Source organism: Diabrotica virgifera, chromosome 3, assembly GCF_917563875.1.
Source record: "Diabrotica virgifera virgifera chromosome 3, PGI_DIABVI_V3a".
NCBI classification, from domain to species: Eukaryota; Metazoa; Arthropoda; class Insecta; order Coleoptera; family Chrysomelidae; genus Diabrotica; species Diabrotica virgifera.
In genome coordinates this window covers 118,815,288-118,831,019 of record NC_065445.1, presented here as the reverse complement: position 1 = coordinate 118,831,019, position 15,732 = coordinate 118,815,288, and the positions used below count along the sequence as shown (strand labels likewise).

At 33.9% G+C, this 15,732-nt stretch overlaps 2 protein-coding genes across 2 annotated transcripts in view; both read left to right on the top strand.

Annotated features, from left to right (window-relative positions):
* Positions 1–6,042: 6,042 nt before the first annotated feature.
* The window catches only part of LOC114340960 (serine-enriched protein), a 207,726-nt gene continuing 198,036 nt past the window's right edge, over positions 6,043–15,732 (top strand). The window contains exon 1 of the mRNA XM_050645436.1: positions 6,043–6,426. The gene's annotated coding sequence lies outside the window, so the exon portion shown is untranslated. The remainder of the gene's footprint in view (positions 6,427–15,732) is intronic.
* Positions 11,054–15,246, top strand: LOC126881264 (transcriptional regulator ATRX-like). Its single transcript, XM_050645443.1, has 2 exons — positions 11,054–12,819; positions 12,913–15,246. Exon 2 carries the CDS (start codon positions 14,054–14,056, stop codon positions 14,783–14,785), a length of 732 nt encoding a protein of 243 aa, XP_050501400.1. The 5' UTR covers positions 11,054–12,819; positions 12,913–14,053; the 3' UTR covers positions 14,786–15,246.

Below are 15,732 nucleotides of genomic sequence, written 5' to 3'. Positions count from 1 at the left end.
TAATTTTTGGCCACCCTGTATAAATATTTATGTTGATTATACAGTCGAACCCGCTTATTGGAATAGCCTTTGTACCAGGCAAAAATATTCTTATAACCGGGATATTCTAATAACCGATCATTGGTGGCTAGTCGAAATAAGTGTACCGAATATACGTAATAATATTATTTACATACTATGCCAATGTGTAGTTTTACATACTATGCCAATATGTATATCATATATGTACACCTACATAATCAGTATATGTAAATGGTTTTAGGTCTTTTTACGTCAATAATACAGTAGTGTAACTACTACTTATCTATGTATGTGTTAAAGACCAAATTACATTATATTATATATGTGAATGAATACAGTAGCAGTAGGTAATTAATATAAAATGTATGCAATATGTAGATATGTAAATATTTTCTTATTAAAATGCATATAACAAAATTAATTATTTTTTCTTGAGAAATTATCGGTAATTATAGCTTTTTGTTGTTAATCCGTGCGGTCATCCTTAATCCATTGGTTGAATGGAACTTTTATTGGCGGCAAGAAATGGATGAATTGAATTTAACAAAGCCATAAGCCTCTCTGGGTGAATTCTAAATAAACTGCTTCTAACAATTTTATAGCAGGCAACAGTGCCTTTGTGTAGACAAATAAAAATTACTTTATGACCCATGCATTTGTCGGCTAAAAATCGAATTGGTACTCGTAACAAAGTAATAAATATTTATTACCCTAATAATATCTAATCCATAATCCTTGACGACTGACCATAATAACCAAACATAATTTAAATTTTTAGTAAAATTGTAAAAAAAAAATAGTCGTTGACCTGCAAAATATGCTAATAAGCGGTATTATCTAATTAGAACCTATTCCAATAAAAGGATAAATTTATTAAGGAGTAAATGGAAACGTTTCGGGAACTCGAATTTATATTCCATAAACCGGGATATTCCTATAACAGGGATTCTAATAAGCGGGTTCGACTGTATTACTAAATATAGAATTAAATTACCTTTCAAATGAGCTATCACACGACCCCTACTCTCATTTAAAAGAATCAACGATTACGTCATTACGTCCAGATGGACGACGTCACTTAGTGTGATATATGTTACGGACAATGATGTAAATCCGGCCAATAACGTTATTGGCCGGCCAATATCGACAATGACCGGTTGAATTGGTCATTGTCGACAATGGCCGGATATTAACGTTATTGTCCATAGAAACTGGACATTGATGATAATTTTAAATTCTGATAACATTTCTATCATTGCCCGGCCAATGTCGACAATGCCCGTTGTTAATCGGTCAATGTTGAAATTTTAACTAAAAGATAGGTTATGTATAAGTTTAGGTACTATTGTTTACTTCATGTGTGTATATTGTGTAGATTGTGTATTGTTTTCGTGCTGAACTTACTCGTAAATTTATTTAATAAGTGTTATCATGGACATCAACGAAAATGTTGAAATTTTAACTAAAAGATAGGTTATGTATAAGTTTAGGTACTATTGTTTACTTCATGTGTGTATATTGTGTAGATTGTGTATTGTTTTCGTGCTGAACTTACTCGTAAATTTATTTAATAAGTGTTATCATGGACATCAACGAGGTGCGCACACGTTTTAATAATTATATATAATTAATAGTCACGTCAAAACGTGATGACAATAAATCATTTTTAAACTGTGACGAATACAATGCCGAATAATAGTGAAATTGAAGAAGCGAAAAATATTTTGAGAACACCGGGTGCTAAAAAAACAACAAAGCACTATAGAATGAAACATTTTTCTGATTCATGACAGCAGTAAAATGTATTTTGAATTAAATAAATCACATACATTCTTCTTTTTTTTTTGTTAAATAATTTAATTAAAAAAAATTTTTTGGACACCCTTTTTAGTTAATTAAATAAAAACAAAAACTGCCTTTATCTTAATTATGTAAGTGTTTATGTTACTGAATAGAGAATTGAATAACCTTTCAAATGAGGTAGCTTACGCCCCTTATTGTCATTTAAAAAAATCATCGATTACGTCATCACACCCAGATGGATGACGTCACTAGTATGGCATATATGCCAAAATATCATAATTTAAAAATAAAAATCGACCTGTTTCGGGATTTTTCCTTAAAGTCTGTTTACAAAATAACGAATTTATTCCTTTCATTTGCACCATACTCAGGCCTGGACTGGCCCGCCGGCCCACCGGCCCTCGGGCCGATGCGCCTTTTGCCTTCGTTAGTACCTATCTATCCATAAAAAAAATTAAACTGGAAAAATTTTTTTGAACCTTCACACAAAGATGATGCAGCTACCATTCCACTAAGAAATGTTTTTACATGCGTCAGTAATTAAAATCCTACATAATGAAGCCAGTCGGTACAACAAAAGACAACTTGTATCAGGCATCAGATAATCAAATAGCTTAGCTACGACGGACGGCGCCCTCGAAGACGATTTTTACGATTCGGGCACCTTTCGTAGATATCAATATCCGCTGTTTTTTTATAATAAATAGCTTGGATGCAACGAGCGGCGCCCTCGAAGACAATTTTTACGATTCGGGCGCCTTTCGTAGATATCAATTTCTGCTGTTTCCATTATAATAAAAAGCTTAGACGCGGCGCCCTCGAAGACAATTTGTTCGATTCAGCCGCCTTCGTGAGTGGTCCTCGCCCTTCCCACATTTATTTGAAGGAACTTCGTATTAGATGGTTTTTGTCTGATTCCTGGTCCTAGGTGCTTTCATCCACCCTTTCTTCGTCCCTTGTGGCAGGGTCTCTCTTGAGGCCCCGCTTTTCCAGGATCAGTTTTTTATACTCCGAGAACTGTAACTGTCGGCTCTGTGACCGGACTTTACACGTAAGGCAGAAAGTCGCCTCACTACTTTAATCTCGTGCCTAGTGCCCCCTTGCCTTATTAGGTCTGGATCCCGCGTATGAAAAAAAAGTTGATTAATAGCAAGCTGAAAATTTGTTAATAGCTTAAGGGTGTCTAGTCGGACAAACTTTGATATATGGGAACACTGGAACAGGGGAAGTTTTAATTGTGGAACAGGTTAAAAATTTGGAATGGTCAGACCACGAAAACGGCACATGTATTTTGTCCGGCAGAACAAACTTAAACTCTCCGAACAGAGATTAAATTCTCATGCAATAATCAGACTGCTATTTATCACCAAATGGGCGTTTTAATGAGTGGAACATATAGAATATGTCAAATGACAGGAATTATGACAGGTGATAAATAGCAGTCTGATTTTTGCATGAGAGTGAATCTCTGTTCGGAGAGTTTAAGTCTGTTCTGTCGGACAAAATAAATGTGCCGTTTTCGTGCTCTGACCGTTCCAAATTTTTAACCTGTTCCAGAATTAAAACTGCCCCTGTTCCAGTGTTCCCATATATCAAAGTTTATCCGACTAGACACTCTTAAGCTATTAACAAATTTTCAGCTTGCTATTAATCAACTTTTTTTTCATACGCGGGATCCAGACCTATATCGGTAGCAGAAGTCCGATTTGTTTTTTCCCTTGCAGTCGGTTTTACTATGCACGAATTGCCGGCATCTGAGGCACCGCTGAGGCACATGCAGACTCTCTCGTATCTTGCACGACTTCCGGCCAATGGGTATGTTCTCTTTCCAGCGCCCTCTTGACTGCGATTCCGACTGTAACGGTTGTATTGCCTTTTCCATTTTCCCATAGAGACGAGTTTGACGTCGTTAGGCTTCCTGCTGCCGGTATACCTTCAAAACATCTTCAGGATTTCTTGCTTTGTGACATCTCCGTCTATATCAAATATTTCCACCTGGTCCTGATAGCTCCGGACATCTTCTATTGTGTTTCCCTCCGTGCGGGCCACAATAGTCTTCTTCAGGTGCTCGGCTTGTTCTTTTTCTGCCACTTCGAGGTTGAGGTCCCCGCCCCTAGTCTTCTTAGCCCTTTTGACGCTAATCCTCTCCTTCCTCGTGTCTGCGCTACCCATGATTAGCAACTCGGCGTAGGATTTTCCACCTCCCTTCACAATCAACTTCTGCGTCCCTGCGTTCTTACTCCTCAGTGAGAGGTGGATGTCCATACCCATGAAGATTACTTTCAGGATTTGCCTAATGTTCCTACTTCTATAGCCCCCAATTATTAAGAGTAATGGAGGGCTATGATAATATAATTACTCTGATCTCCAGTGTCTCCATGTCTTCCCTCAATTTCAAAAGAATTGCCAGTAGTCTCTTATCCCTGTCACCCATTTCTCTACAGGAACCATGAAAATAGTCTGACGATTTCCCCTGTTCTCTTCCTCCTGACCCTTTCTTGTAACTGTGGTCATAGTATTAAGTTAAAGGTACTTCACCTCTCCTGGGCTGTATGTACCTCCTGCACATACTACCGGTTTTTCCCTTATCAGGTAGTGGTACCTTTTCCCCTCACCGGAAACTCCTTGTTCTGTGACCACTACTAAGTCGCCTGCAGATTTATTCCCTCTTCCCGGTTTGGCGACCGCATATAGATATTTTCTTCCCATTCGACTTTATTATAATGTCGTTTATTTTTTCAAAGCCTCTTTCACCTGAGTTCGGGACCGTTGCAATCATTTCTATCTCTCTTTCACTAAGTCCATCGGTGTGGGCACACTTGCCGTCTCCTTAGTTCTTCCTTCCTCGCCGGTTTTCTCCACTTTCTATCTCGTTTCTCAATGCTGCCGAGGGTGACTTGTCTGAAAGTGCTCTCCATGTCTTCGGTGACACTCTTAAGGTTTATACATACATCATTCTTGATCTCGACCTTCGTGTTTGTATGGTCAGACATTAGTCTCACTAAATTATTTGTAACTCTCGTTTCTCCATTGCTCTTACCATGGTCTTATGTCGGAGTTCTCCCCCTTCTCTCTAGATCTTTTTTCCCCAAGTAAGGAGCTCCTTTGCAAGGTTGCCTCCCCTGAAACATCCGTCTTGGTGAGGTCCCTACCCCTGACCGAACATCTTCTAACCGAAGACTCTCTTCTTCCGAAGATTATAGTTTCCTCCTTCTTCTTTTCCTCTTTGCTAAGTACTTGCCTTTTGTTCCCTTCACTACTGATGTTGATGTAGTTGATGATGTTCCATATCATCTCATTCATTCATAGTTTGTTCCAGCTGCACCACCACTGATGACTCACTCCAATGTCTCCGGACTAAAAGGGATACTGGGAAACTAAAGCTATATTTTTGTGGCATCTTAATATAATTTACTATTCCCAATAAAAATAGTAAATTGCTTCATGGAGTTAAATTAAAATTAAACTTAAAAAAATTCACGAGTAATATTGATTTACCTTGCATAAAAAGTTTGATGTAAAATCTTAGGAGGGGGTTTGGCGCCTTTGTTTAGATATTAGGTTGGCGCCTTTTTTAGAATTTGGGTTGGCGCCTTTTTCATGAGCCAGTCCGGCCCTGACCATACTGTATATAAAAATATTATTATTTCCTTGTTTGTATTTATGAATATGTTACCCTTATTATGATAAATAAAGACGTTTTATTTGTTTTTAATAACTACTTATATTTCTGCAACTACTTTCAGAAACATCTTAGTATCTCATTTTAAACACTTATTGACTTACACCGATTGGCTTCTGAGGCATCGATTTATCAACATTGGCCATTTGCTTCTGGCCATTGTCGTTATTGACCGGTTATTAATGAAAAAATTAAATTTTACTTTAAGTTTTTACAACATTGGCCAATATTTAAGGTTATTGTCGTTAATGACCGGGCATTGTCGTTAATAACCAAGGAAAATGGACATTCACGACAATGCCCGGCCATTAACGTCAATGTCCAATTTACATCATTGACCGCCACATATGTTTGCCAAAAAATTATAATTTAAAAATAAAAACCGACCCGTTTTGGGATTTCTCTCAAAAATTGTCCATTCTGGAGAAAATTAATTTATTCCAACTCAAACGTCCTCACTGTATACAAATATATGACAAATATTTTATGTAGAAATAAATAAACTGCTATCTACCAACAAGTTGATTAATTTTCCAAATTATGTATAAAATGGGGAAATATGCAAAATAATCGAGAGCACGTTTGATTAACTCCGACTTTATCGGTAAATTAGCGATGGACCGTCTCTCATCACGGGCACTGATATGATCATTATTTTCGTACATGCGCCCATGTAACACCTCCGCTTTTCCAATTTCCCAGCTCACTCAGCATTTCCCGACGCGACTGAAGTGAATATATACTATTAGGTTTTCTAAAAAGTCTAATTTTTTTATCTGGTTCATATTTTTGTAAATAGCAAAATGTGTAGTTCGGTATATTGCCGTGAATGATCTGAATTAACGTCATAATCAGCGTATTTCCATTATTATCTTCGTTTTTCTCTTTTACTCGAAAAGGTTGTAACTTTTGCTCAACAGGTAAGCTTATTGATTTTTTTGTTTCTATATGGAAATCAGCCGTTTGTACTGAAATTGTTTAAAAAGCAAATACATTATAATTATTTTACTTTTGTTACAAATTATCTAAACATATTTGTTTTATTTTGGAAAATTATTATTATACAACATGCTCCGAAACCATTCACAATTCATAAATTATTAATTTATTTTCAATAAATTATTTTAAATTCAATAAATTATCTATAGGTATTAAAGTAGTCATCCAAATATAGTTTTTTGGATTTTTACTCTCTATCTATGTATATCACTTTATCTACTCTATCTTCTACCTCACATTATGTATAAGTTTTTAGTTTGTGAAAACTATCATTATAGATAGCAGTGCGTGAAGGATTTAAAGTGTGCGTGAAGTAACAATGTATTTTAAATGAGATTTACTTTTTCGCACTGTTTTTTTGTTCAATATAATCAAATATCCCTGACTTTCGCGATCTCATGGTGATGATATGTGAGCAATAAATTACAACAAAAGTATTGTCAGTTTCGTGGTTTGAAAGAAGTTAGAATTTTTAGAAGTGCGTGAAGTACTTTTTGCGAACTTACGCGATGTCATGCGATGTATAGCACTCGCTCCACTGTCGCTCGTGCTCTAAACATTGCGTGCGTTCGCAAAAAGCATACTTCACGAACTGTTTCATAAATAACTATTACAGTTGTTTATAAAACAAATACAGAAAACAATAACCAATAAAACTTGTATTATTTGTAATATCTTTTCGAACTGTACCTGTACATCCCTTTGAACATTTTTTGACTATATTCAAGCAACTGATTTAGGATGTGCAATATATATAATTTAAAACAATAATTACAGGTGCGCAGTTTTCTTTTTCTTTAGCTACCGTGCCCGTCTTCCAGAGCCGGATTTAAGGCAGTGGGGGCCCCTGGGCAGAATTATTAGTGTGGGGCCCTACCTCCTACCATTAAAAAATTGTTGTTATAACTATGGTATACAGCCAACTACAGGGTTTTACCTTTTAGAAATTAAAAAAAAAGTTGATCTACTTTTATAAATATATTTTTAAATAACAAATACAAGAACTGCATCTTGTGGCAGTAAAATATTAAAAATAAACAGATTTAACATGTATGGTTAAAGGCCGGGTACTTTTCGAAATTTTTTAATTGAAAATTCCTTGATTATATCGGACATGCCTAGCTGCTTTAAGACATCGTGTTCAATGCTCATGAACGAGAGATGATTCAAACGCTCCTGGTCCATCATAGACCAAAGTCGATTTTTAATTAACTTAAGTTTTGAGAATGATCCCTTTCCAATGCAATTAGTTAGCATCAGAACTAAATATAATCGAAGTGTCACCTCAACGTTTGGAAACGCATCATTCACATTTTTTTCTTTTAGCAGTCGGTACATGTGAAGTTCGTTACTTATATTTGATGAGCCGATTTCCTCTTTAAATGAATTAATTGAAAAATTCTACAAATTGTACCAGTTGGACACTAGAATGTAATCTCAATCATTGCTATAAATGTCGGTTAGCTTCAGTGAGTGAGTTTCAACTTCATTGGGAGTTAAATTTTCCAAATGATGTAAAAACCTAAAATTGGAATGAAGGGATCCATATGCAGAAAGCCTTTTTCTTAAAGAGGAAAGGAACTGATCTATAATAGTAAAATTTTGAGTCCTAAATTTCTCTGATGTCATTTCAGTCTCTGGAGATGTTCCATAATTCAGTGGAGTCAGACGAATATTCATTAAAAGAATATAAATTGATGAAAAGTGATCTAAGTGCCGCCACTCCTGAATTAAGGTCAATATATGGATCTTGGAGAATACGACTTGTGCTGTTTGTCCTCTCTAAGATTTCAAACTATTGAAAATATTTCTGTTTCCAGTAAATACATTCGATTATACAAACCATTTGCATCGCTACGAGTTTTAAATTGATGCTCATCTTATTCTGAAATTTTGGATAATGCTCCTTTAATCTTATTATATCCTGTAACTAGTGTTTTTGCTGCATCACTTCTGGATGACCATCTAGTAGTATTTACTTTTAGAAATATTATATTTCTTCGCCGGTCGGCGTTGCTCTCGCTTAAAGACGCAGCTTTTAAACATTCGATTAACAAGCTGTGTTTATATGTAGAGGAAGTGACATAATATAGTTCATATAGTTCTTCTAAGATATCAAGGAATGCTATGTCAGCAGGAGAACACTAAGCTGCAGCTTTTGCAACCAAATTTAGAGAGTGGCGGACCACGGAATCCACAACGCCTGGATATTATGTTTTCTAATTTTAACCTGAACACCATTGTATTTTCCACTCATAAGTGACGCGTTGTCGTAGGACTCTCCCCTGCAGTTTTTCAAATCGATATCATGTTTTTGCAAGAATGTCATTAGATAATTAAATATATATTCTGCTTTCTGACCGTGATTTGACAAAAATATGAGAAGCTTTGAACAGGAGTGAAACCTTCCATGTAACGAAATATCACAGTTGATTGATTGACAAAAATTATTATATGCGAATAATGTGCTGATTTTTTTACGTTTAGAGCTTTTTGTGGTGGCCCTTGGAATGTGGCGCCACGGGCAGCCGCCTAGCCTGCCCCCCTTAAATCCGGCCCTGCCGTCTTCAGACATTGGCCGACATCGACATCATGTTTAGAATTTACCGAAATCTTTTTTTATTGGCTGCTGCGCGAAATAATTTTTCCACCGAATTAGATAGATAGATAGATAGGTCCCCTAAGTATGTGGCCGAAGTATGCTGTTTTTTCTCTGTATAAATTATTAATTGTAGGTGTGCTAGACCTACGATAGCTTTAGGATGCAGCATTAGTTTCACAATTCAAATAATTTCACTTTTTTCAGGATTGTGGTTTTTAACATACATCTTCCACAGCGATATACTAGGGTAGTCGATATATAGCATCTCAGGATTCTCTCATGAATAATATGCGTTAAGTAATAGATTTCTTTCACATAGGATTGTTTTGAATAGTATCATAAAAATCTCCCGCTTTTCCAATTTCCCAGCTCACTCATCATTTCCCGAAGCGACTGACGTGAATATATTCTATTAGGTTTTCTAAAAAGTCCAATTTTTTTATCTGGTTCATATTTTTGTAAATAGCATAATGTGAAATTCGGTTTATTGCCGTGAATGATCCGAATATAACGTAATATCTGCCACTGGCGAAGCGTCCATGTAACCACTGTTACCATTGGTAACAGTTAAAAATCTTGCAAATAAATATTTTATGACGATGAATAATTCTATTTACCAATATTTTTACCAATAGAAATATATTATATTATGTGGTAATAGTACCTAACTCAGTAAATATCTCACTAAATAGCCAACTACTCGTAGATACGAAAATATTGGCGAGTTTATGTGACTCCGTAGCACTTTATTATACTCTGTTACCAGACTCATTTCTGGTGACAATGGTTATATACGCACGCTGGCGCTCGGGACCGGGTAGTGACTGAAAATTTTGAAGAAGCGACGGCATAAGCGCGCTGTGTATCAGTAGGGCTGTTACCAAATTTAAAATTGGTGACAGTACCTATAAAAAGTGTGCGTGCATTTAACCATAGATGAGTGTCGCTTCTTAATCGATCAACTACTTGAAAAGTAATTCTCCTTGTATAATTTTGAAGAAAAAAATGAGATTATTAAAAATGAAAGACCTATTTTAAACAATTTAAAAAAGGAATCAACAAAAGTAGTTCGATATTTTAAATTTAGTTGGTACAGTGAAAATCCTTGGTTATATTATCGTTGCAAGAAAAATATACTGTATTGTTGGGCATGTCTTCTGGTTTCTAAAGAAAAATGGGTGGACCAGGTTCACGATTTAAATGGTGTTAGATTTTTAAAAAGGAGACATGAAATTTCTCCGTTACCTACATGTAAGATGTATACCCAATTTGATTCAGTTTGGCAAAACAAAAATCAAAAGTTCTCTTAACCAAGCTTTTAAAGCAAATATTGCTAAACATAATCAGCCTTATTAATAAACACGGACTAACGCCCGACTAACTTTAGTCCGAGGACTAAGTCAATACCATTCATTTTCCCTATTAATAAACAGCGACTAACGATGGACTAAGCTAAACCCTCTCTAGTCTCGGACTAAAATTTAATCCGAGGTAATAGTAGGTTTAAACCGAGACTAACTTGACATTTTGTATTCATAACCTTACAAACTTGCTAAATGCATTATTTGCTTTTGCTTGCTTGTATAATAAATATATAATAACATTATTATGTTATTATTGATAATGGAGAGATATTATTTTATTAATGATTTAAGATAATTAATAGACGAATTAAATGAGGATAGAAATCAGCAGAAGCGGAACGATATTCCTCTTGTGAGTCACATCAAAATATACAAAATTATAAAAAAATCTTTAGTTTAGAGGAATTAGAAGGTAAATTTAAAATCAAATACCGATTTTCAAAAGGTACAGCAGTTAATATGAAATACAAAACAATAATACAATAATATAAAATATAAAACAACAGGTAGCACCTTCTCAGAACTAAGTCCAACAAAAGTTAATTAAAATTTATGCAGAAATGGCACCGACCGAACAGCTGTTCTGTTTGCGAGATTTCAGTTTCTCCAGGACTTGTGTTATGGGAGAATTTGGACCAATCACGGGTCAGAGATTTTCGATTTGACACTTGAACAGCTGATCATCGTTCATGTTCGTAATTTTGTGTAAACAAAGATATTTGGATATTAATTTGGATAAACAATTTAGTTAGAATGAGAATTGAGAATGGTAGAAAAATATTATGTATTTGAATTATGTTGTGCTTATTTATAGGCTTTTTCGGGCCATTTTTTAAATGTGTGTGTACGAATTAATGATTCATTCAAAGTTTTTGATATTTAAAATGGTAGAAACAACTTATGTATTTTAATTATGCTGTGCTTATGTGTTTATTTCTAGGCTTTTTCGGGCCATTTTTTAAATGTGTGTGTACCTACCGTTAATGGGTAATGTGTATGATTATATCTGGCAGGTAGATATTTGTCTTGTTTTGAAAGTTAAGACAATTAAGGAATCATTCATTCATTCAAAGTTTTTGATATTTAAGATAAAAATTGTAGTATTTAATAGTATAAATGGACTTTTGATTACCTTATAGCTTTATATATTTTATTGATACCTAGGTATAAGCAAAAGCATTGTATTATAAGTACATAGATGTACTACTGTAAGAACAAGATGACATTAGTTGTTTTTCTATGGGCCATTCCACGAACATACGTCTGTTTTGGATTACTTCGACAACAAATATTTTACTGTGCATCATAAGAAATACGAAAGTAAATGGTGCTAATAATTATTCCAATAAACAACAATGTAATTTGCAATTTACTTTCGTTCTTCTTATTTTGTACAGTAAAATATTCGTTGTCGAAGTAATCCTAAACAGGCGTATGTTCATGGAATAGGGTATATAAAGAAATTATGGAAAATCCAAAAGTATTCACCTTATTATTTTGAGTGACTTCAAGCATAGAAAAATGTCTTATAATGAAAGGTGAAATACATGCTAGGAAATTAAAAAATCTCAATTATTTTATTTCTTTGATTGTAACTTTTCTTTTGGAGTTTGAATCTAACAAAAATACCTCATTTAGGTACTAGTTAAAATTTTTTGTAAAAATATTTTGGTAATAAATTAAAACACTTGTATTTGTACTTAAGGCATATTTATTTTACATTTTCATAGTATTAACATTATTACATAAATTATACACACATTATTATCATATTATTAATAACAACAAATTTTATCCACTCATTGTTATTGAGGTTTTACCTAAAAATATATTATAAATTACATTATTAAAAGGTAATACAAACTGGGAGAGGAGAGTAAGCTATGGTTATATTTAGAGTCAGGAGAACATCCACAGAAGATGAAAGTTATGTAATGTTTATTTATGGACTTGCCATTTTTACAAATCAACTTAAATTTAACTAAACTATTAAAGCACAATCTGATTACATAAAAAGGTATTTTCAGTCTCATTCTTAATAGTATTTAGTGATAAATGAAAAAAATCTTTACTATTAATTTTGTTTGCATTTCTACACATTCTCTGTAAGGGTTTATTTACAGCAGAGTTTCCCAACCGGTGGGTCGCGACCCACTAGTGGGTCGCAGGCAGATTTTAGGCGGGTCACGGCGTGGCTCTTACGATAGCTGAGTAGCGTACATTATATATCATAATAGGTGAGGGATGGGTCGCGAATATGAAAAAACATTAGAAGGTGGGTCGCCAGACATAAAAGGTTGGGAACCACTGATTTACAGTATAAGTTCGATTATGAAATTCTAAATAAAGTAAGTCTTGGGATCCGGTGTCTCTACAGGGAGTATGGAAGTAAACCTTTTTCAAAAGGTTTACTTCTTCTAAAAGGTTATACATTTTTGCAGGAGAAATGGGGTATGGAAGAGACAGTAATCACAGTAAAAGAACGACCAAGTCAGGCAATGTTTCAAATGTTGAAACATTTTGTGGTATCTACTCCTTTTAACTGTAAGAATGAGATCTATCAACCTGATTTTTGACTGGCTGGTGTATGGTAAAAAGATTTGATATGAACCGTTATAAAGACTTCTATAATTAATAAGGTGGAAATTTTTAATGGAAAATACAAGTGCAGTTGAAAGTGTTTTTCATACTAAAATTGCACTAATACATCAGAATGTCCAATCTATTGGTGATAAAATTGACTCGTTAGAAGTTATTGAAACAATAGCAAATACTTCTTATTACATAAGACAGGAAAATAAAAGATCAGCTTGCAGTACTTCAACTAAATGACTTTTACCTTTGTGCTAGTTTTTGTAGAGAAAAGAATGACATGAAGGTGATGCAGTGTATCTGAGAAATGGTCGGATTGGAAAAGAAAGAGAAGATATTCAGTTAATGTCACTAAAAAATATATCAAAATGTGAAGCTTGGGAAGGTGTTATTTGAAATGACCTAATAAATGATTCTGAACTGTTATTTTAATTTTATTTTAACCCCTTTACTTTACAACCCCAATTTATTGCAGTGTAGGTATCTGAATTCGCTCTACAGAGATTCATTTTGACACATTCGGAATAGGAAACATACATCACAAAAATTCCTATCTCACACTATTGACTGCTCAAATCAACTTAATCTTTCATTAAAAAAGAATTATTAGAAATAGTGGGAGTATAGGTATCTATACTAATCTCTAAAAATGTTGTGGAGTTTATTTCTACAAAATTTTTTTATTTTGTACAATAAATAATTTTGGTAACTCAATAATCAAAGTTAAGTTTGGTATCAAAGTAAAGTACAAGTGATAACCTTTCATCTGACCAGAAAAACTTCGTAAAACAGTTTTATTTTAATGGTCTACATTGCATTAAACTGGTAATTAACGTAATTCTTTTTACCAATATAAAAACTAATTTCATTTTTATGGTGTGAACCAGGTCATTTCTGACTCGTTTTGTTTATGTTAATGAGTTCTGAACTCAAAAGGCAGTGGCGTATCAATTTTGAACTGGAATAAATTTTATTAAATAATCCAGTACCATGGGATCAACAGGAAAATGTGCTAAATGTAATTATGATTGTGTGTTTAAAGAAAGCAAAACGGAATTGTTTGGTTTTCCTTGTGACCTATGTAAAAGAATTTATTGCAAGAAGTGTTCCAACGTCTCCTCTTCTAAAATTCGTGTTATAGTGATGGTATCTAGAGTTATGCCTTTTTATTGCCCCCCATGTCGAGAAAATGTAATTGGGATTCCAGATCTTATAAAACGTATCAATGTAGTAGAAGAGGCTGTTCAAGATCATAACTCCAACACTCAGGGAAAATTCATTTCTATTGAACAACGTATCATAAGAATTGAGGATACAATTAATAATTTAACTACTGCCGCAAATGAGTCTTCGAGCATTAGTTCTAACAGTAAGAATGTCAAAATAGATGCTACTAACTCCATCTGCCCATTGGAAAGTAACGTTGATGCATTTCTGGAAGAATTGAAAGAAAGAAAAAAGAAATCAAGTAATCTGATTATTTACAATTTGGATGAATCTACCAAGCATACAGTCCATGAGAAAGAAGCTGATGATCATAGCAGAGTTGTAGCTGCTCTAACTACCATTTGCAGTAGTGTGAATTTAAAACATGTTTTTCGTCTTGGCAAAAAAACTAATGTAGTCAATGCTAAGCCTAGGTTAATCAAAGTAGTATTAAACTCTGAAACAGAAGTGCTTAATATTTTGAAAATAAAAATAAAGTTGATAAGACTGTGTTAGGTAATTTACAGATAAAATCTGACTTAACTAAACTTCAACGTGATTATCTTTTGAAAGTAAGAACTGAGTTAACTAGTAGGGTTGCGAATGGTGAGACTAACTTAACCATTAGGTATATTAAGGGGGTACCCAAAATAATGGCAGCAAAAAACTAACAACTTCCAATACAGTAAACCAACAGCTTTCTTATTGTAATAATGTAAATAGTATTTATCAGAGTATACCTGTTAATACGGATATTATATATGTAAATGCTCAAAGTATAATTGGTAATTATGATCAAATATGTCAAAGTTTACTTTGCTATAATCCTAAAGTGTTGCTACTTAGCGAAACTAGAACAACTTCTGATGTTGAAGAGAAGGAAATTTACATTGAAAAATACAAATGCATTCGATGTGATTCAACTAGTCGCCATACTGGCGGAGTCTTAATATATATTCAAAGTAGTTGTGAGTATTCTGTTGTGAAAACTTTTGTTCTGAACAAAAATTATTTTTGCAAGGTTGTTAAAATTAACTTTTTATCATCTATTTGGTTGGTGGGTTGTCTCTATCATTCGCTTTCAAGTTCTGATGCTAAGTTCTTGGATGATTTTGAAAATATGTGTGATTGTATCTATAATTGCTAGGAATTACAATTTTGTATTAATCGGTGACTTTGATTTGAATTTTTTTGCTGATACTTTTTATGTTAGGAAGGTTAAAAACCTATTATCAAACTATGGTATAAGACAGGTAATAGACAAACCAACACGCATAACAAATACAAGTAAAACGTTAGTTGATTATGTACTTACAAATGAGGATCAAATCACATCCAACGTTCATGATTCTCCTAAAATTAGTGATCACTCAGTAATATCAGTAAATCTTAATAATACGAAATCCACATCTAATATGATTATTAAACAATATAGAAATTTAAATGAAAAAAATTATTTGAAA

Bases quoted from the DNA above. Each gene is read 5' to 3' on its own strand.
- LOC126881264 (XM_050645443.1), top strand. From the start codon at position 14,054: ATGGGATCAACAGGAAAATGTGCTAAATGTAATTATGATTGTGTGTTT.